Genomic DNA, 21,390 nt, shown 5'->3' on the forward strand with positions numbered 1-21,390 from the left:
GAAAACGTCACCGTCGCCTCACCTGGAACTGCACCGTCTCCTGCATGGCGCCCAGGTGCACAGGGATGTGAGGGGCGTTGGAGACCAGGCCCCCATCCGGCCCAAAGAGGGCGCAGGAGAAGTCGAGGCGTTCTTTGATGTTGGTGGAGATGGCTGTGCGCTGGAGGATTCGGCCCATCTGCTCTGGGGGCACAGAGTAACCAGGTGACCCCGTCATCCACACGCATAGCTCCAAGAAAGAGGCACAGGACCGCCAGGGTCCAGGCCTCCTGCGCTCAAGCCCGCAGCTTTTCCCGTGCCCCGAGGAAGACCAGGATGGCAGCACACCTTTTCAGGCTACAGGAAGGCTGTAGCCAGATGTTTGTTAGCTCATGAAAAGAGCGTTCTCTTTGCAGCCTGCCTGGGACCTCTCTCCAACTTTCCTCCCTGACTGATGCAACAAGAGCCTGGTTCCCAAGCTTAGACCCCTGGACTGCTAAAAGCCTATGGCCTGACTGAACAGATGAGCTCACAGTGGATACATGCCTGCTTCCCATCCCGAGCTGAAGGTCCCATGACTCCTCACAAGAAGAGGGAAGTACCTGGCCGGCCCAAGGCCTGCTCTTGCAGCATGGAGGACCATTTTAGAGCCAAGGCCATACTGCCCATCCCACCACCAGCAAGGATCCTGCCCTTCCCCTCAGCACACTTGCCAGGTCACCACTAGTAACAAGAGCCAATGCTACCCCATTTGTCTGTACTTTTGCCTGGGATGCAATCCCCTTGCCATGTCCTACATCACGTACGCCAGTGCTCCAAAGAGGACGGCAGTGTCCACTCACCGGCGATGCTCATAAAGCGGTGTGAGAAAATGGACAGCTGGATGGGGTCCAGCTTGGTGCCTGCCATGCTAGGCGCCTCAGCTCCCACAGAAATGCGGATGTCCCCTGTCTCAGTCACCTCTGCTTGGCAACCTGGTTCTACAAGGATGGTGCTGGGGACAGGGGACACAGAGGAGCTACAAGGAGGCTGGCCACAACCTTCCCCCAACCAGGAAGGTCACTACTCCATGCCAGGAGACACCCCCGTGACAGAACCTCTGCAGCCCTGAGCCCAGGGGTCTGCTGTTAAGGGTCCTGCGGTAACCCCTCCAAGGCTATCCCCAACCCAGGCTTACCTGTGGTTGTCGATGATAAGGCAGGGCCCCTGGAGCTGGTGCCCATAGCCCAGCTCTCCTAGAAGGTACACGGGGGTCTCCTGATAACCCCCCTCAAAGTAGCACTGGGTCACCTGCAGAGGGCGTGGAATGAGCTGGGCTCCTAGATCATCTTTCCTGAGGCCCCTCAACACGACCAGGCCTCCCCATCAGCACTTGTCCCTGAGGATGTAGGAGGGCCAGCACAGTAACGCCTCCAACCTTGTCGACCCGCGGAGGTCCAGCCTGGGCTTTGGGGGTATCCTCCAGCCGAAGTCCACTATGGCCAGTTCCCCTCACTCGCACATCATCGACCACCACCGGCCGCTCGGGAATGACGAAGCCAAACTCTCTCATGTACCTGCACCCACCCACCCAAGGGAGCAATCAGAACGAGGCAACCCGCCCAGCAGCCCACATGCTGGGCTCACACAGAAGGGCACACTATACCTCTCAACAAACGCTGCTCCAAAGTCACCAGCACGGGGTGAACGGGCTGTGGCCGCATGCTGATGGGCAGACACCATTAGAGCACAGTCAGTGCCTTGGTAGCGAAGATGCAGGAAGCCCTCGGTGCTGATCTGAGACCTGCAGGAAGCAGATCGGGCTTCTTACCCAGTGCCTTCTGAGGGTGCCTGCCCTGCTTCCTCGGGCACTCTGAAACCACTGCCCTGAAGACCCAGGAACATCTGGGGAGACATGCAGCGGTACATCACCAAAGGGGTGGTGGAGATGATGTTCAGCGCTCCGTGAGTCTACCTAGGGAAGCCCTGGGCCCGCAAGGCCTCCACACACTGCTCCTCCAGGCGGCTCAGTCTCTGGTCCAGTTGTGTAAAGGTTTCAGGCGTGTAAGACAGGGAACAGGGCTCTTGGGCTTCATGAACGACGTCTGCCAAGGCCAGTCCCAGTGCCGACAGCAGCCCGCTGTGCCTGCGGAGACAGATGGCACAGAAGTGTGGGGACATGCCTCAAAGCCAACTCTCTCCACTAACGACACATACCCATATGCAGACCCACCTGTGAATATGCACAGTGTCCATACCCAGGGCCCGGGCAATGGCACACGCATGCTGCCCACCAGCTCCTCCAAAGCAGGCCAGCACATGGGCTGAGGGGTCATGGCCTCGTGCCTAGTGATCCAGGAAGGGTCAATAAGTAACCTTTCCTACCCTGGACAGCCCTCCAGCCCAGCCCATTTCTGTTGGGCTGAAAGAGTGTGGGCTAGGACATGGTGATGGACACACAGGGGCTGGGCGAGGACAAACAGGTGACGGTGGGCAAAGGGGGCATACCTGTGTGAGAGCACGGATAGGCCGGCACATGGCTTCATTGGCAACACGCACAAACCCCATTGCCACCTCCTCCAGACTTAGCGGGGAGCCTGGACAGGGTCCACTGGTCAAGAAGTTGTTGACCTCAGTGGCCACAGCCTCTAGAGCCTTTCGGGATGCCTCTGAGGACAGTGGCTGGTCTTCTCCAGGTCCAAAAATGCAGGGGAAGGAGGCAGGCAGCAGGCGACCCAGGACCAGATTAGCATCTGTCACAGTCACAGGACCCCCTGGGAAGCAGGCACAGTGTGTGTTTGGGTTGGAGGCTAGAGGAGCAAACCAGATGTGGGCAGCAGGGCCGGAGACAAGAGAGGGAAGACCTAGAGCACCTTGGGAAGAAAAGGCCTGGCGGGGCAGAGCTAGCTCATACCTTTGCGGTAGCAGGCGGGACCTGGGTGAGCACCTGCAGACTCCGGACCAACCACAAAGAGACCAGACCTTGGGAGATAAAGGTCTGGAATTAGAGACCGAGAGCATAAAAAAGCAGAGAAGTTCCAACTAAAGAGACATGCGCTGCTGGGCAGTGGTGGTGCTCGCCTTTAATCCCAGCTTGGGAGGCAGAGGCAGGCGGATCTCTGTGAGTTCAAGGCCAGCCTGGTCTACAGAGTGAGTGCCAGGACAGCCAGGGCTACACAGAGAAATCCTGTCTCGAAAAACCAAGACAGAGAGGGGCAGGGGGTGCGGACCTGAAGAAGAGGCGGGAACCCCCACCAGCTGCCACTGTGTTGATATCCAGCTGAGGGGCCTGGAGGGTAACACCAGCTGTGCTAGCCTCAAAGACATGCTCAAATTCTCCAGCATAGCGGCTCACATCTGTGGATGTGCCTAACGGGGGATAGGATGCCAAGAGTCACCCAAAGCCTGCATTCCCAGCGTCACCCAGCTAGGCAGCTGAGTCTTCCCCTCACACGCCCACTTTAGCCTTCATACCTCCCATGTCAAAGCCAATGACAGGCTGGCCACCTTCCAGCTGGTAAGTGGTAGCCGAGTAGCCAACCACACCGCCAGCAGGGCCAGAGAGCACAGCCCGGGACCCGCTGAAGGCATCCATGGGTGCCAGGCCGCCATCAGAGCGCATGAAGAGCACCTGCACGTCCTGTGAATGGGGAGAAGGGAGAGACTGTGCTGGGCAAGTTCAGGGCTAGGGCCTGGGGCAGGGCGGTCAACTGGCCTCACCTTTAGCTGGCCCTGGAAGCCTCGGCTGAAGCCCTGCACATAGCGCTGGATGGTGGGAGTGAGGTAAGCATCAGCACAGGCCGTGTGCCCCCGAGGAACAATACGTACCATGGGCATGGCTTCCGAGGACAAGGATACATGTGTGAAGCCCAGCTCCCGGGCCAGTGCGCCCACCTGCTGCTCGTGCTGAGCCCACCTACAACGAGAGCCCGTGGGACTCTGTGCATCCCATCCAGCAGCCGCCAGCTTTGCTCTGGGCCAGGCCTCATCCCTGCAGCCCTCACTCACGTGTATGAGTGCATGAGCACCACCGCCAGACTGCGGATGCCCCGCGATAAGAGCCCCTCCAGCTTCCCACGCAGGGCTCCCAGGTCCACAGGCTGCTGTATCTCCAGCAGGTCCCCTGTACGGCCTGCAAGAGCCATTCAAAGTTGCTGGGGTCTGCCTGCCCCCGGGAACCTCCCCCACAGGCCGCCAGCACCATGCGCACCTTTGACAGGAGACCCGGCGCCTGGCTCTCCACGGTACAACACCACTCGCTCGTCCACCTCCAGCACCTCCTCATACAGTACCTCTGGCATGGGCACAGCCTGAGGGCAGGCAGAAGCTTAGAAGAGAGCCAGGCCTGAGGGGGTGGGGCAGTGCGGGCAAGGGGACGAGCCCCCAGAAGCGAGGAGATCAGCAGAATGGCCCATCCAGGCTTCTCTCTGCACCCAGGCACATACGTGGGGTGGGACCAACCACCCAACCCCACCCCCAGAGGGCAGCTTTTCCCAGGAATCCAAAGGTGAATCTCCAACCGCTCATCCTGAACAGTGCTGGCGTGGACTGGCAGAGCACCACGAGCCTGCTAGGAAGGTGAGGGGACACGGGGTCCGGCGAGCAGCGCTCGGCTTCCCGTGTGCCTGTCATCCAGTGGACTTAGCCATCATTGCTTCACAGCCCTCCCCACAGGGCCTTGGCTGGGAAAGGGAGAGCAGGGCACAAGTTCACCTAACACCCAGTTGGCACGGGAGAGCTCACCAGGTCAAAGAGGTCTGGCCGGGCCTGGGTGCCGATATGCAGCAGGTCTCGGAAACCCCGTGTCACAAGCAGTGCCACCCGCTCCCCGCGTCGTTCCAACAATGCATTGGTGGCCACTGTGGTACCCATGCGGATGCTGGCGATGCGACTGGTGTCTAGTGGCCGGTCTCTAGGCAGCAGCACACCTCCCTCCTGGGGACCGTGGTCGGTGTGAGACCTCAGTCTGGGGTCTCCCTCGCCTACCACCTTTGCCCTGGCCCACCTGCTCCAGGATGCGGCGGATGCCCTCTGTGGGCGCATCTGCATAGTTGGCAGGGTCCTCCGAGAGCAGCTTCAGGACACGCACATGGCCTCCTGGGCACTGGGCAAAGACATCTGTGAAGGTGCCACCGCGGTCGATGGCAAAATGGAAGCGCCCTTCTGGGCTGCCCATGATGGTGGGGCTGGAGGCCAGCAGTGGCTCCTCGGTTGGAAACCCTGGAAGAACTGAGCAGAAGAGTCTGTCAGTGGGGGGGGTAGGGATCTGGGGTTATGTCTGAGGAGGTCTGGTTTCTAAACAAAGGCTAGGATGGCAAGGTGGTGGATTCCGATTCTAGGAGGTGCTCTGGGGAAGAGCGGGGGCGGGGGGGGGGGGGGGGGGGACCCTGGGTTTGGTAGAAGCTGCAGGACCAGGTCACAGGGTGGCTTGAGTGAAGTCAGAGCCATCTGCCAGCTCCGTGTCCCCACAGCACAGGTCCTGGTGCCGATGGAAAGCCCGGTCCTGGAGCAGAGGTAGAAGGGCCGCTGGACCCTTTTATGCTGGCGGAGCCCCGGTTCTTTCAGCAAGAAAGGGCACCTGAGTTGGAGTGTGAAGGTAAGAAATGGCTCCACTTCCCGCTTTGCTCAAGCTTCCGGGCCAAGGCCTTAGGACCACTGGAACCCTACAGAACCGGTACAAACGGTGGGGCGAAGCTAAAGCCGGGGAGACCAGAGCCAGGAGACTCGGAACAGCGGAGCCCCAAGTGGCAAGTAGAGACGGCGGTAGCTGAGTAGCTAAGGACCTCCACCTGCACGATCGGCTCCGAGTCTCAGCTTGTGCTCTCCCGCTGCGCTTCCCGCAGGCCCTGTGCCCTGCCTCCACCTCGGGGAGGGGCCTGTAGACCCGGACCCCCCCCCCTCCCTGCCCCAACACACACAAGCCTGGCGTGCCTAGCCCTCCAGGTTACGTAAGTGCGGGCCGGCCTGAGCGCCTCCTCCTTTGCCCAGGGCGATCCACTGATTGAGTGACTGAGTAGCCCTGCCTGCTAGGGCGGACCGAGCGAGAGCGCTTTGGCTCAAGGGCACCTTGGTTCTGGGAGCTGCTGCGTCTCTCCACTTGTTCTGGTTCACCGAGCAGGGCTCCCTTGACACCCACCTCCAGGTCTCTATGTAACTGGTGGCGCCCTAAAGTAACAGTATTTCTGATGTACTCAGACTATCAAGACTGCTCCCCGGCGTGGGAGGACCCGAGGCAGGAGATGGGGTGGGTGGAAAGGGCCTGGCAAGGAACAATGGGAGATAGGAGGATCCAAAAGGGCCTCCTGCCTCCGGGAAAGTCCAATTTCAGCTTGAGAAGTGGCACAAGAACCAGAGGCCTCTGCACACATCCCGCAGTCAACTCCGCAGCTCGAAAATGGTTCAGCACACCTAAATCTGCTGTCGCTCCCGTGTGACACCAGCACACATCTTGTGTCCCCGTCCCGAGGAAGGCAGGATGGCTTATCCGTGGCCTCCACTCTCCTGTCTATCTAGCCAGCCCTTAAGTGGGCCTAACTCCAAGTGTGCTGACAGGAAGGCCCCAGGACAACCCGAGCTAATAGGCAACGAGGGTCAGGGTTGTTTTCTGGTTTGTTTCTCCTTCTTGGGGTCTTAGCCCCAGCAAAGCAGACCCTTCTCACTAGGCCAGCATCTCTATCCTTTTTTTTTCAAGACAGGGTTTCTCTGTGTATCTTTAGAGCCTCTTCTGGAACTCACTCTGTAGACCAGGCTGGCCTCGAACTCACAGAGATCGGCCTGCCTCTGCCTCCCAGTGCTAGAATTAAAGGTGTGCGCCGCCACCTCCACAGACTTTTATTTCAAAAAATAAAGTAAAATAAAATAAAGAAGCTCAGTGGTACACTTCTTGTTTAGTATACAAGAGGCCCTGAGTTCTATTCCTAGCATGTATAGAAAAAGTGTGTCTGTGTGTGTGTGTGAGAGAGAGAGAGAGAGAGAGACAGAGAGAGACAGAGAAGCCGGGCGGTGGTGGCGCATGTCTTTAATCCCAGCACTTGGGAGGCAGAGGCAGGTGGATCTCTGTGAGTTCGAGACCAGCCTGGTCTAAAAAAAAGCTAGTTCCAGGACAGCCTCCAAAGCCACAAAGAAACCAAGAAACCCTGTATCAAAAAACCAAAAAAAGAAAGAAAGAAAGAAAGAAAGAAAGGATACCCAGAACTAGGAGACAGTCTTCCCTCAAACTCCCTCTGCCCTGAAGGTATCTTCTGGTACCCTCTTTCCTCTGCATTAACCTCACAGCCAACTGGCTGCCACCTTAGGTACTAATGGTTCCCTTAGCTCACGACTCTTACTTCATTCCAGCTCTGCTGGATGTCACTTTCTCAGCAGTGTCATCTCCTCTCTCCTGCATGGCCTTCCAAGCGTTCATTCCACCCTCTTCCCCAGGTTGCCTCCATCTGACTCTACCTACCGCCAGCACCCACAGGGAACTCGTGCGCGCACACTGGACGAGACAGTTCTAAAAGACGCCTGTGGCTCACCTCTCTCAGCATCCCTGAACTTGATTGTCTTACGCCTGGGCAACCGGGGGTTGGCAGTCACCTCTGCTAGGAAGCTGGAGCTACAGAAGCCCAGGCTGCTGCCCCTGCTCCGAAGGACTAGCTTCAGCTCTTGGTTTTCTTGGATGAGCTGTACCAGCCGCCGTAGCTCTTCATTCTCCTGCGCCAGTCGCTGGATCTCCTGCCGCAGGCCCTCATAGCTGCTGAGAAGGGACATGCCCCCAGGAGCAGGCACAGCAGCTGCCCCGCGGTCAGTGGGTTGGCCAAGAAAGGCAGATTGCCATTGTGAGGTCAGCATCCGACCCCCGCCTCTGCATTCCAAGACTAACAAGGCCACTCTTCCTGTCTGCAGTGGGTCTTGTCTGAGTTCTGGCTCTGAAGCTTGGACCAACAGAGATGCCCAGACACTGCCACAGGTCTTTCTTTATTAAGCTCTTCCTGCAAGATAGACGTTTCTCTGCTCCCAAGCCAGCTTAAGTGTGTTCCAGGGAATAATTCAGGCATCTCTACCACGACCTGCCACTGGCACTGGCACTGGCTACAGCCCCTTGGCCTCCATGTAAGATTATAGATCTGTGCAAGTGAGTGTCATATCTGAGTCCGGTGGTGGTGCAGCATCGAAGGAGGTGGGGGGGGGTTGGAGCTACCCGGCAAGGGTGGGGTTGTGTCTGGTCTCATGACAGATGGAATTGGACAGCAGTGACCACGGCAGGTACCGCCTAGTAGATGGATGAACTCCATGGGTGCATGGGAAGGGCTGATAGCAAAGAACTGGACCACGCAGTAGGGGTCTTACCCACAATGACAATGGATTTGCATTTTACAAATGACTTTTTTCCATCCAGTCTGTCTTGTTTTAACATTCATTTCTTCTCTTTCTTCTTTTGTTTATTGTTGTTTTGAGACAGGGTTTCTCTGTGTAGCATTGGCTATCCTGGAACTCCCTCTGTAGACCAGGCTGGCCTTAAACTCACAGAGATCTGCCTGCCTCTGCCTCCCGAGTGCTGGGATTAAAGAAAGGCAAGTGCCGGGCTGGAGAGATGGCTCAGCCATTAAAGGCTAGGCTCACAACCAAAAATATAAGAAAGGCAAGTGCTACCACCACCCAGCATGTTTTGTTTGTTTTTCGAGGCAGGGTTTCTCTGTATAGCCTTGGCTGTCCTAGAACTCACTCTGTAGACCTACCTGGCTGTCCTCATAGAGATCTGCCTGCCTCTGCCTCGTAGGTATGATGGAGGGGAAGGTTTATTGTAGATGTGTAGGAGAGCATAGCCAGAGGCATGGACCTCGGGGAGAGTCCAGAGTGGACGTGACCAGGCTGAGCTGTGTCTTGTGGAACAGGGGAAGGGCAGGGAGAGAGGAGAGAGGAGAACCAGGTGCAGCAGCCAGGAGGCTGAAGGTACAGAAAGGGGTGGGTAACCACAATGTCTGGATCCTATAGGGAAGGGCCTCTGGGGGAGTCCAGACAGCCCAACTCCTGGACTGAGCTCAGGGTAGAGGGCAGAGTATGCCAGCCATACTCTGTAACAGGTAGGGACTGAGGGATGCTGGGAGAGCTTGGTGGCCAGGCCTGCTTTGATATGTGAATAGGCACCTTAGCCATTTGTCCCAGGTTTTGAGACTTAACACTGAGCTCAAGTGATCTTCTATCTCCACCTCCCAGTGCTAGATTTACAGGTCTTCCTGAAATGTCCAGCTGACATGCTCGTTTTTGTATAGCAGAGTCCATGCATTGAAACCAATTGGGGAACAGTGGGTGGGTTTTCTCCAGTTTTGTACTTCTAGACCTCCCTGGGCCCTCACTACAGGCAGAACTAACTCCTCCCAACTTTGCAGCGGAGGCCGGGCAGTGGCCTCAGCTTGGCTTCCGTGACACAGATGGCAGTCAGCATTGCTTGTCCTTCCCATGGGCTTCCTGGCCTTGCCTCAGCCGGGGAGTCAGTTTTCATTCGCTGGACTCTGAACGGCTGCTGGAGGACTAGAGGGTGTGGGCAGACAACGGGAGGTGTCCACGCTTCCACTGTGCGGGGCCAAGGCCACACAAGAGAGCAAAAAGCGTTTGTAAGATCTAGAGAAGCCGGGCATTGGTGGCGCACGCCTTTAATCCCAGCACCCGGGAGGCAGAGGCAGGCGGATCTCTGTGAGTTTGAGACCAGCCTGGTCTACAGAGCGAGTTCCAGGACAGAGTCCAAAACAATACAGAGAAACCCTGTCTCAAAAAAACAAAAAAAAAAATCTAGAGGGAGCTGGGCCTTGGTTGGAATCATGGAAGCTTGCAGGAGCTCTTCCCGTGCTCCCAGGGGACGGGAAGAAGCTCTGCTCTGGGAAAGAAGCAGAACTGACGAGGCCTACCATCCTCATCACCTTCTATGGAGTAGGAACAGGGGCCTCGCTCTGTGACAATGAACCTTGTTCCCACTGCCCCAAGACCCACCTCCACAAAGGGGAGCACAAAGGGCCCACCCTACTCAGGCCGCTGAACTCTGGCTTTGTTTGGAAGGCAAGTCTGGAAAAACTCAGGCCGGAAGACTGACCACCTCAGGAACGAGCCATCAGCAGAGAAGTGACAAGTCAGAAATGTAGCAAAATCAGGGCCAGGGGATTGAAAGCAGCTGATAGCCACACATGCTCTCTGAAGAAGCCACAGCCGAAGAAGAGACATTTCTGGCCCATTAGAACATCATGAGTGTAGGGAGAGGGAATGCAGCGGATGGAGAGCCAAAATGCCCTTGGGCTATCTTAGCCGCTTACACAGAGCTGTACCACCGATCTCCATCTGACCTGACATCCTAATGATGATTAGGTAAAGCTCTTGGAATGTACCAGTAAGCTTGACGTTTACGTCCACCAACCCTAAAGCTGAGACTGCTGTGAGAAACACCTCAAGTTTTCTACAGAAGACATCTCAGAGTCACTCTGTACCCCAAGCACCCAGGTCACAAAGTTGGTACACACTCCTGAGCAATCAGAATACTAGTGACAGCTGTGAGACACCAAATATGTTTATTTTGTCACAAAATCTCAGAGCCCCCCCAACCCTGTGTTTGTTTTCATTTGTTTGTTTTGTTGTTTGCTTTTTGCTAAAAAGCATGGCCTCTTCCCTTAGGCCTGCAGATTCCCAATGGGGGACTTAAAACAGGAAAGAGCCTGACATCTCTGCCTTTACTTTACATCTGTCCCCTTGGTTGTAATTTTGGGTTACTCACTTCTGTGTATTAATATACATATTAACTGTACAAACTTATTATATGACCACTCCATGGTACGGTGAAGGGGAACGTTCTGTTTGTTTGTTTGTTTGTTTTTTTGAGACAGGTTTTCTTTGTGTAGCCTTTGGCTGTCCTGGAACTAGTTCTGTAGACCAGGCTGGCCTCAAACTCACAAGAGACCTGCCTGCCTCTGCGTCCTGAGTCCTGGGATTAAAAACACAAGTCACCATTGCCCACCCAAGGAGAAGGTTTTTATTGTAGATGTGAGGAAGAGAACAGCCCAAGACATCTGGAAGAGTCCAGAGCAGAAGGAGAAAATAGTAGACTGAACACGGCCAACAGCCTGGACCCAGCCATGAGAGAGGCAGGAGCAGGGCAGAGCAGGGGGGAGGGAAGGGAGGGGCTCAGGAGAGCAGAAAGAGGAGGAGAGGAGGAGGGAGACAGGAAGACAGACACAGCTAAGACAGCAGGGCTATAAACAACTGGGGGGGGGGGGAGCTGGGAAAGTTAGGTAGGGGAGGAGGTGTGACAAGCTAGGGTGACAAGCTGGGATGTTAAATGGACTCTAAGCGTGTAACAGATGCTTGTGGTACCCAGGGAGCCTGGAGGCCAGCAGGTGCTTTGGCACCAACAGGCACCACACATAGCCATTTGTCCCTTCTGCCAGTGATAAGGAAGTGGCTCTTTTCGGTAGAGGGGACTCAGCTTGACAAATTCCTGAGGAATGCTGGCTTTTCTCTAACTACCAGAATTGGGGAAATGGAGTTTCCTATGGACCTGACATTAGCCATTTAAGAACTATTAAGTCCAGGAGTGGTGCATGCCTTAAAGCTGGGTGCTTTGGAGACTGAGGCAAGTTGGTCGACCTCTTGAATTTGAGCTCATCCTGGTTTGAGCTCCAGGCCAGCCAAAGCTACACAGGGAGATCCTGTCTCAAAGAAAAGGAAAAAAGAAAGAAAGAAATAGAGAAATGCCTGTGGTTTTGTTTTGTTGCACTATGTAGCCTGGCTTCGAGGAATTCACTGTGTAGCCCAGGCTGGCCTTGAACTCACAGAGATCTGTGTGCGTGCTTCTGCCTCCAGAATTCTGGAATTAAATTCTGGAATTAAAAGGTGTGTGTCACCATTATCCAACTAAGAGGAATGCCTGTTGAAACAGGCCTTTTAAATGCCTTTTAGGTGGCTGGAGAGATGGCTCAGAGGTTAAGAGCACTGACTATTCTTCCAGAGGTTCTGAGCTCAATTCCCAGCAACCACATGGTGGCTCATTAGGCATCTGTAATGAGATCTGGTGCCCTCTTCTGGCATGCAGGCATACATGCAGACAGAACACTGTATACATAATAAATAAATAAATCTTTTTTCAAAAAATGCCTTTTGGCCGGGCGTTGGTGGCGAACGCCTTTAATCCCAGCACTCGGGAGGCAGAGGCAGGTGGATCTCTGTGAGTTTGAGGCCAGCCTGGTCTACAGAGTGAGTTCCAGGACAGCCTCCAAAACAATACAGAGAAACCCTGTCTCGAAAAAAAAAAAGCCTTTTAAAAGCTGATAATATAGCTGGGCGGTGGTGATGCATGCATTTAATTCCAGCACTCTGGAGGTAGAGGCAGGCAGATCTCTGTGAGTTTGAGGCCAGCCTGGTCTACAGAGTGAGTTCCAGGACAGGACAGGCTCCAAAACTACATAGAAACCCTGTCTTGAAAAACAAAAACAAACAAAACAAAAAGCTGGTAACATGGAGTCAGCAAAATAGCTCAAGAACTAAAGGTGCTTACTACCAAGTCTGACAACCCGACTTCAATCCCCAGGACCCGCATGGTGAGAGAGAGAGCAAACTCTGACCAAAGTGCTGAGAATCGGTGGCTGTGAGTACGCCACCGTGAATGAGAAACCACCTGTCAATCCCTGTCCCAGCATGACACCAAAGCTCACAGCACACTTTAAGAATACAGGAGCTAGAGTTAGGGGAGACTTAAGGTAACACAGTGTCTTCTCCCCACGGTGTGGCCTTTGCTCTGGTTCCAGCGTGGGTAGGGGCTCCACCCCAGCTGAGGAACCACTCACACTGATGACTGCTGTGGGAGGAAGAGTTGAGTCTCTGGAGATGTGGCCACCAGTAGGTTGTCCGTGGTTCAGTGGGTGACCTTACACCATAAACACATGGGCAGCACTAAGTACACTCAGTGTGTTATTTAATTTGTTTTTCAAGACAGGGTTTCTCTGTGTAACCTCGGCTATTCTAGAACTCACACTGTAGACCAGTCTGGCCTCAGATCCACAGATCCACCTGCCTCTGGCTCCCGAGTGCTGAGATTAAAGGTGTGCACAGCCACCTTCACCAGGCCACCCCCGTAATGTTTGTCTTTTACACAGTTATGTGCGGATTCATTTCTATACATTACATTCTGTCCATTTTAAAGCTTCTTTTCCGGGGTCAAATTACTCCCCTGTCCCTTTTTTAAGGGTGCTTTCTATCCCCCTCCCCCATAATTAAGGGTCATTGCCTCACCTCAAGATCTGCAAAGTAATTAAGTGGGAGTCCAGAGCTAGCTGACTTTGGGGCTGCGACTTGGTCCCTGACACTATCTACACTGCCTACACGTAGGGCAGACTGGAACAACCCTAGCCACACAGATCCCTGGCAAAACATGGGAGCCTTCTTTACCTAGGAGCTTAAGCACAACCTTTGACCATCAGTGGGTGAGCACCAACGTGCTGTCCCAGGTGGGATTTCTAGTTTCCTACTGGGGGGACACCAAGCAGGGACATCAGAAGCCATGCACAGTGAAGGAAGTGGACCTCACAGAACTAAACACTGGACAAGCCCAAGAACCTGGCCAACCATTATGCAAAGTTGCTGCAGGGTACCTAAAATTCCCCTTGTTTTCGACAAGAGATGGTTCATGCAAAGAATCAGTATAACTGGACTCCTGTGGCAGAAAAAAGCAGTAGTAACTGCCTCCTGAGGGGCCCAGAGTCTGGACTCAGCAAAGGGCCAAAGCATTGCTCACACAGAGCCTCTGAACAGCGTGACGTGGAGGCGAGAATGGTGATCCTGCACTAGTGTGTCAGCTCTCTGTCTCTGTGAGGGAGTTCCTCAGATAATCAACTTTTTAAAAAGATTTATTATGTATTATGTCCTGCCTGCATGTACACATGCACGCCAGAAGAGGGCACCAGACCTCACTGCGGATGGCTGTGAGCCACCGGGTGGTTGCTGGGAACTGACCTCAGGTCCTCTGGAAGAGGAGCCAGTGCTCTTAACCTCTGAGCCATCTCTCCACCCGGAGAATCAAATTTTTTTTTTTTTTTGGTTTTTCGAGACAGGGTTTCTCTGTATTGTCTGGAGGCTGTCCTGGAACTCGCTCTGTAGACCATGCTGGTCTCGAACTCACAGAAATCCGCCTGCCTCCCAGGTGCTGGGATTAAAGGCATGGGCCACCACCACTGGACTTATGCTGCATTTTTTAACTATGTAAAAATGTGTTACTGTTTCACCTTGCCTGCCTAGGGCAATTGATTGGTCTAATAAAAAGCTGAATAGCCAATAGCTAGGGAGTAGAGGGACAGGTGGGCCTGGTGGGCAGAGAGAATAAATAGGAGGAGGAACCTAGGCTCAGGAGAAGAGAGAAGAGAGAGAAACAGAATGGCGAGAAGAGAACGAGGGAGAAACAGAGGGAGATGCCCAGGGCCAGCCAGCCAGGCAGCCACGGAGAAGGACACAGAATGAAAGAAAGGAGAAATGCCCCGAGGGAAAGCGTAGATGAAGAGAAACAGGTTAAAGTAAATTAAATTAAAAGACCTAGTTAGAAATAAGCATAAGAAGCTGGGCAGTGGTAGCTCACGCCTTTAGTCCCAGCACTTGGGAGGCAGAATCAGGTGGATCTCTGTGAGTTCAAGGATAGCCAGAACCATTTCATTCACAGAGCAACCCTGTGAGTGTAAGATAAGGCTGAGCATTCGTAACTAATACTAAGTGTGTTATGATTTGGGAGCTGGTTGGTGGCTCAAAAGAAAGCCTGGTACAGAAGATGTGAGACAGGAAAGGCAGGATCTCCTCAACAATCTGTTTTCACCAGGCCCCGCCCCTGAAAGGTTCCTCCACCTCCCAGCAGGGTCAAGCTGGGGATCAAGCTTTGCCATCAATGCATGGGCTTCAGAAGGCTGTCCCGAACTGTAACATCTGGCGGGACAGCCACTGCCCAACCTCTACAGCACAGACCAAGGAACTCTGACTCTTAGACTATGTCACCTGCTCTGAACACGATCTTGTCTTTTTGTATTCCCTGTTCTAACACCTCGATTCCAGGTCCACAAGTACCTTTCCACCCATGGAACAGCACTTTACACGGACAACCTACCTTACAGCCTGTGGTGTCTACAATGAGCCCATGACCAGGAGTCACCGGTTGTCTCAAACTCCTCAACAGGAAGTCTATGGAATGGTAGCACAACCTGCTGGATGTACGTGGGACACTGTCCGCTGGGGTGCATCTGTGCCGCCCAAGGGAGCTGGTTCTGACGGTGAAGTTACGGGACCAGCTCTTTTCAGGTTGGGGTCCTGGGAAAGGGTTCATGTGGCCCTGATCATATTGCTTGAATTGGTAGCACATGCCTTTAGTCCCAGCACTTGAGAGGCAGATGTAAGTAGACCTCTAAGGTCAAAGCTAGCCCAGCCTACAAAGCCAGTTCTTGGCTGGGCATGACTTCACACTCACACGCCTTTACTCCCAACCCCTGCAAGAAGGCAGAGGCGGGCAGATCTCTGTGAGGTAGAGACCAGCCTTAGTCTGCTTATGGAGTTAGAGCTATACAGTGAGACCCTGTGTGGAAAAGAGAACTTTTGAGACAAGGTTTCAAATGTCCAGGCTGGATGTGAATTCACTTAAGTAGCCACTGATGACCTTGAACTTCTGACCCTTCTGCCAGGAACCATCTGCAGACCATGGGATCCAGCTTCCTGAGGTGATATTGGGGTGTACTTAGTTTGGGTTCAGCGAGATCAGTCACTTCCCAGTAAACGGTTACTCTGTTCTGCTGTGGAAACAGTCTCTAGGAACACAGCTGCCTTCTGCTACATGCTATAACATGGAGCTGGAATTCAAGGAGAATGGAGAGTGAGTCACAGACAAGGAAACTCAGAGCGCCCTTAGACCACCTGGCTGCTATGTACAAGGAGAGAAAGAAATCCTTACCAGGTTTCTTCAACTTTAACCAAGTGCTAAAATCTTACAGAATGTTTTACCTGTAAGACTGCTACCTGGACACAACTTACCTAAACGCCACCCACCGTGCACACATTGTACACACGTCCCAGGCCTTGTCAACAAGCTGACTGAGATGCATCAGCTTAGATTTGAGTATGTTATGAATTGCAGTGTTTTATTGTGACTAGGAAACATCCTGTAAAGTCTTAGTTTTTATAACTTTAGTTATAGGAATATAATACTTGATTACAGAAAATAAGAATTTTAGCGGGGCAGTGGTGGTGAGCACCTTTAATCCCAGCACTTGGGAGACAGAGGCAGGCGGATCTCTGTGAGTTCCATACCAGCCTGGTCTACAGAGCGAGTTCCAGAACAGGCTCCAAAGCTACACAGAGAAACTCTGTCTCAAAAATCAGAATAAAATTTAGTATTTTGCTCTCATCCCTCAGTATGGAAGCACAAATTAATCTATTTTTGGCTTGGATTGTGTTAGAATATTTGATTTTTTATTTTCCCATTATTCATGTGGCATATTTGTGTATGTATGTGTACGTATGGGTGTACATGTCTGTGCATACATGTGGAGACCATAGGTTGATGTCATAAACGAACCATCCCTGATTGCTCTTCCACTCTATTTTCTGAAGCAGGGTCTCACGAGGGCTCTCAATCAAACCCAGAGGCCAGCAATACAGCTAGTCTTGCTAGCCTGCCCTGTGGAGTCCCTTGTCTCCTTCTAGGTAGAATTGCAGGCAGATTGCCACATCTACCCAGCACTTAGGTGGGTTTCTTGGGATCTAACCTTACAAGTACTTTGCACCTAAACCATTACCTCAACTTTTCTGGGTGGTTATGTGAGTCAACTTGACACAAGCTAGAGTTGTCAGAGGAAGGAGGGTCAGCTGAGGAACTGCCTTCTTGAGATCCAGCTGTGAGGCATTGTCTCATTTAGTAGTCATGGGGGAGGGCCATGCCCATTTGCGGGAAACAAGCCTGGGGAAACAAGCCAGTAGACATCTCCCCTTCATGGCCTCTGCATCAGGCCCTGCCTCTGGGATCCTGCCCTGTTTTAGTTCCTGTCCTGTCTTCCTTCAGGGATGGACAGCAATAAATAATTAGTGCAAACCTAATGAACGCTTTTCCTCCCCAGCTGGCTTTTTGGTCACGGTGTTTTGCCCCAGCAATAGAAACCCTAACTAAGACGTCAACCCAGAAAGGCTTCTGTTCTTTTGTAGCTTTGGTGTGTATGCATGTGGGTGTGCATACATTCACATGCCATGGTGCAGCACACATGTGCAGGTCAAAGGGCAACTTCCAGGAGTCTGTTTCCTCCTTCTGTCACTTGGCTGGAACTCAGATCATCCGCGTTGGCAGCAAGTGCCTTCAGCACTGAGCCATCTAGCCGGCCGCCATTGATCTATGTGAGGAGTGTGGAGCTCACAGGACACACTGCAGGAGATTGCTCTCTCCTTCTCCCATTGCTCTTGGGAAGGGATTGAACCTGGGTTGTCAGACTTTCTGTAAGGCACCGTACGTAACCTGCTAAGCAATCTCACTCAGCAGCCCAGAATACTTCATTTTAAACTGAGTTGATGGCTTGAGTTTCATTTTTTAAAAAATGTTAAATGAATTTGGCTTGGGATTAGGACACAATTCCCAGTAATTCTTGAAATAGTTCTGTTATTTTTATTCTATATTTATCAAAAGTGGCATTCTCAGGATTGATAATTATAGTATCAAAATATAAATCAACCCTGAAAACCACTGAAGTTCCAGCCCTGTATGTCACAGAGCCAATATGCTGGAAGAAGAAAGCACACCCATCTCGCTAACATGCAAATGTGCTTTCCTCTTAATAAAGGTAAAAGCGGAGCTAGGAAGACCACTCAGGGGTTAAGAGCACACACTGCTGCTCTAGCAAAGGACCCAAGGCTGGTTCCCAGCACCCACATGGTGGCTCACAACCATCAGTAACTCCATCTCCAGGGGATCTGACTCCCTCTGCTGGACTCCATTGGAACTTGCACTCACACATGCACACATAATTAACAAAGAGTAACAATAGGCTGGTATGGTGGTACATGTCTTTAATGCCAGCACTGGAGAGACAGATCTCTCAGTTTGAAGCCAGCCTGCTCTACACAGTGAATTCTAGACTATCTGGGACTATATGATAAGACCCTATTTTAGGCTGAAGAGATGGTGCAGAGGTTAAGAATGCTGACTGCTCTTCCAAAGGACACAGGTTCAATTACCACCACACAACTATCTGTAACTCTGAGATCTGACACCTTCACAAAGATATAAATCCAGGCAAAACACAAATGCACATAAAATAAAGATTAGTAATAAGCTGGGCATTGGTGGCACATGCCTTTAATCCCAGCGCTATGGAGGCAGAGGCACGTGGATCTCTGTGAGTTCGAAGCCATCCTGGTCTACAGAATGAGTTCCAGCCCTGTATCGAAAACAAACAAAAAAAGCCCAAAAAACTAAAAAATACCCTGTCTCAAAAAATTAACAATAAGCCAAGCAGTGGTGGTGGTGCACACCTTTAAAGCCAGCACTCGGGAAGCAGGGGCAGGCAGATCTCTGACTGAGTTCTTTATGTCAGCCTGGTCTATACGAGTTCCAGGACAGCCAAAACTGTTACACAGAGAAACCCTGTCTCAAAAACAAACAAAATACACTACTAATAATAGTAATTATATTTTCATTTTTTGAGACAGGGTTTCTCTGTAACAAACAGCTCTTGGTGTCCTGGAATTCACTCTGTAGATCAGGCTGGCCTAGAGATTTACCTTCCTCTGCTTCCCAAGTGCTGGGATTAAGGCACGTGCCACCACCACTCAGCAATATTAATTCTTTTTAAAATCGTAAATTGTAAAATTATGTTATGCAGAATGGATGAAGTCAGAGTGAATGTGTTTGTTGACATAGCACAAAAATGTCAAGGACCCCCAATGCTTCAGACTCCTGGGAATGGCAAGGTCTTCCCCTGGTTCATATGCAGACACTGATGACAGTATATGCAGAAAGTATAAACCACAGTTTCTTCCTCCTGGATGCCTGCAGCCTGAGATGGCTCCCCTACTGAGGGGCAATACCTTGAAATTCTGATTACAAGCACTGAGATTACAGGTGTGTGCCATTGTACCTAGCTCCAAAATTTTGAGATGCCCATGGTACGGAGCTGGCTCAGGGCTAAGAGCATTTGCTGCTCTTGCAATATTAATAAATTCATTAAAGGAAATTTGTATTTTAAAGCAATCATTTGGTGTTTGTATTGTCACAACCTGCATAGCTTTTGGGTTGACCTGAGCAATGTGACAGGAAATGAAGAGACCACAGGTATACATGTAGAAAAGCTGGGAATGGGCAGGACGTGCACTCTGATGGTGGTGAACCAGCCGCCCAGAAACTCAGGGCACCTATTACATAAGGTGAATGAAGGGGCAGGTGAGCTAATCCCAGTAGGGGGTCTCTGTAGGGGCGCAGTCCCAGGCTGGGGAGAACGGCATTAGCAAGAGTGTAGGAAGTTAAGGGATAGTGGGGATGCATGATCATAATTCCTTGTATAAATGTTTAAAACTATATCAAAAAGAAAAAAAGGATTATTAAGGTCACCTCAGCTATAGAGCAAGTTTGAGGTCACCATGGGCTACATGAGACCCTGTCTCTATAACAGATGACGATCAAATGGTGTTTGTTTGTTTTTTCATTTTTCGAGACAGGGTTTCTTTGTAGCTTTGGAGCCTTTCCTGGAACTTGCTTTGTAGATCAGGCTGATCTAGAACTCACAAAGATCCACCTGCCTCTGCTTCCTGAGTGCTGGGAATAAGGCGTGAGACACCAATGCCTGGCGACGAGCAAATGTTTTAGAAGGAAAATTGAGTTACTTTCTGTAGGTAGCAGGTCAGATCATAAAAGTATTGTCTTCAGAGACTGTCAGAACATACATCTAAAAAGGGTAGGGGATGTGGTACAGTTAATCACATTAGGCAGTTAGATAACATATTTTGTTTTATTTCACAATATGGCATTTGTCAACTTTACATTTCTACTGCATATTGGATTACTTTCTCTTACTTGCTTAATTCTGGATCTACGACTTTCCCTATTCTTAGAGGGCCTGGTAAAAAGAGTCCACAGAGCAGGCCTGAGAATGCTCTTCAGAACACAAAGAAGCTGGTGTCTGAGCATGTATTTCTGGTGAGATGCCCACCACTTCCTGTAAGAGTGTCTGACTGTGACTCAACTGTTCAAACAAATACAGCTCATGCTGAACAGCAGCTTTCTCTCTGGGAGTTGGGGATTTGGGTGTCTGCCCAGCAGAGCGTGCCTATGCACAAGTGCACTAAAACCCCAGAACGCAGTCTCCGTGGGCCTCCCTGGCAGAAAAGCATCTCAACACTTGTCCCAACTTGTGGTTGGGGGCATGCATGTGAGCATGAGAATTGAGAGGACCCTGGAAGCCCTACCTGACTTCTTGTAGACTTCACCTCATGAGCTTTTTCCCTTGGCTGGCTGTGATTTCAATCTAAGTCCTCTCAGCCAGGAGTACAATTATACCCTGAGTTCTGAGGCCTCCCAGCAAACTGCATCCCTAACACAGCCCTCAGATTTGTACAAGTGGTAGGCCCCATGATGGTTAATTTTGGTTGTCAACTTGGTTGGATTAAAAACCTAGATTGGGGTTAGAGAGATAGTTAAAAGTACTTGCTGCTCTTGCAGAAGACCAGAGTTCAGTTCCCAGCACCCATGTTTGGTGGTCACAACTGCTGGTGACTCCAACTCCAGGGGATCCAATACCACCTTCTGGCCTTTGGCCTGTGTGGGCATGTATACACACACACAAACAGGGCGGGGGTGGGGGGAAACAACAATCCTTTTTAAACAAAGTCACCCGCAAGGCACACTTTCAGGAGTGTCTCTGAGAAGCACTTCCAGAAAGGATTCTGAAGAGGGAAGATTCACTCTGGAATGAGTTCACCTTCCCGTGGGCTGCGGCCCCACACTGAAGAGGGGATAAGCCAGGTGCACACTGACAGTTTTGTTTCTCTGCTTTTCCACCACCAAAATGTAAAAAGTTCAAGCTCTGTGCTCCTGCCCCATGAACTCCCCACTATGCCTTCCTACCATGGTGAGCATCATCCTCTCAAACTGAGTCAAAGTTTCCTCCCAAATCTGCTTTTTGTCAGGCATTAGACTATAGCAGCAGCAACAAGACTGATAAGGTCCCTGAATCCCAGATCTAGCCATGTGTATGTTCTGAAACTAGAGTGTGGGATCAGAGGAATGGGGCGGGGCTCAGAGCCTGAACTTGGTGATGCCAGGTTGAGGTCCTTGTTCCTAAGGGTGGAACGACATCTTTACTAGGAGACATGGTGAGGACTCTATGGAGCTGTAAGCAGCAAGCAGCCATCAACCTCCTTTGGACTACTTGGACCAAAGCATCCTTCTGGCTTTTGAAGTTGCTGAGG

The 21,390-nt window shown here is 51.8% G+C and overlaps 1 protein-coding gene across 4 annotated transcripts in view; it reads right to left on the reverse strand.

Annotated features, from left to right (window-relative positions):
- Oplah (5-oxoprolinase, ATP-hydrolysing) overlaps positions 1-21,390 on the reverse strand; it is a 34,987-nt gene that overhangs the window by 4,107 nt on the left and 9,490 nt on the right. The window contains exons 1-17 of one of the 4 annotated variants that reach the window (XM_040736464.1): positions 7,476-7,743; positions 4,964-5,187; positions 4,702-4,893; positions 4,169-4,268; positions 3,967-4,090; positions 3,679-3,874; positions 3,433-3,598; positions 3,189-3,327; positions 2,873-2,940; positions 2,467-2,732; positions 2,192-2,304; positions 1,934-2,104; positions 1,625-1,762; positions 1,397-1,535; positions 1,157-1,269; positions 822-973; positions 23-183 (exon numbers count right to left, since the gene is read on the reverse strand). In XM_040736464.1, the coding sequence (XP_040592398.1) occupies positions 23-183; positions 822-973; positions 1,157-1,269; positions 1,397-1,535; positions 1,625-1,762; positions 1,934-2,104; positions 2,192-2,304; positions 2,467-2,732; positions 2,873-2,940; positions 3,189-3,327; positions 3,433-3,598; positions 3,679-3,874; positions 3,967-4,090; positions 4,169-4,268; positions 4,702-4,893; positions 4,964-5,187; positions 7,476-7,710 (2,697 nt within the window). In that variant the 5' untranslated portion in view covers positions 7,711-7,743. Of the gene's footprint in view, positions 1-22; positions 184-821; positions 974-1,156; positions 1,270-1,396; positions 1,536-1,624; positions 1,763-1,933; positions 2,105-2,191; positions 2,305-2,466; positions 2,733-2,872; positions 2,941-3,188; positions 3,328-3,432; positions 3,599-3,678; positions 3,875-3,966; positions 4,091-4,168; positions 4,269-4,701; positions 4,894-4,963; positions 5,188-5,536; positions 5,895-7,475; positions 7,744-21,390 lie in introns of those variants that run through there. The other 3 variants (XM_040736465.1, XM_040736467.1, XM_040736468.1) reach the window with 3 other exon arrangements.

The sequence above is a fragment of the Mesocricetus auratus genome, unplaced genomic scaffold (assembly GCF_017639785.1).
Source record: "Mesocricetus auratus isolate SY011 unplaced genomic scaffold, BCM_Maur_2.0 Super-Scaffold_100055, whole genome shotgun sequence".
NCBI classification, from domain to species: domain Eukaryota; kingdom Metazoa; phylum Chordata; class Mammalia; order Rodentia; family Cricetidae; genus Mesocricetus; species Mesocricetus auratus.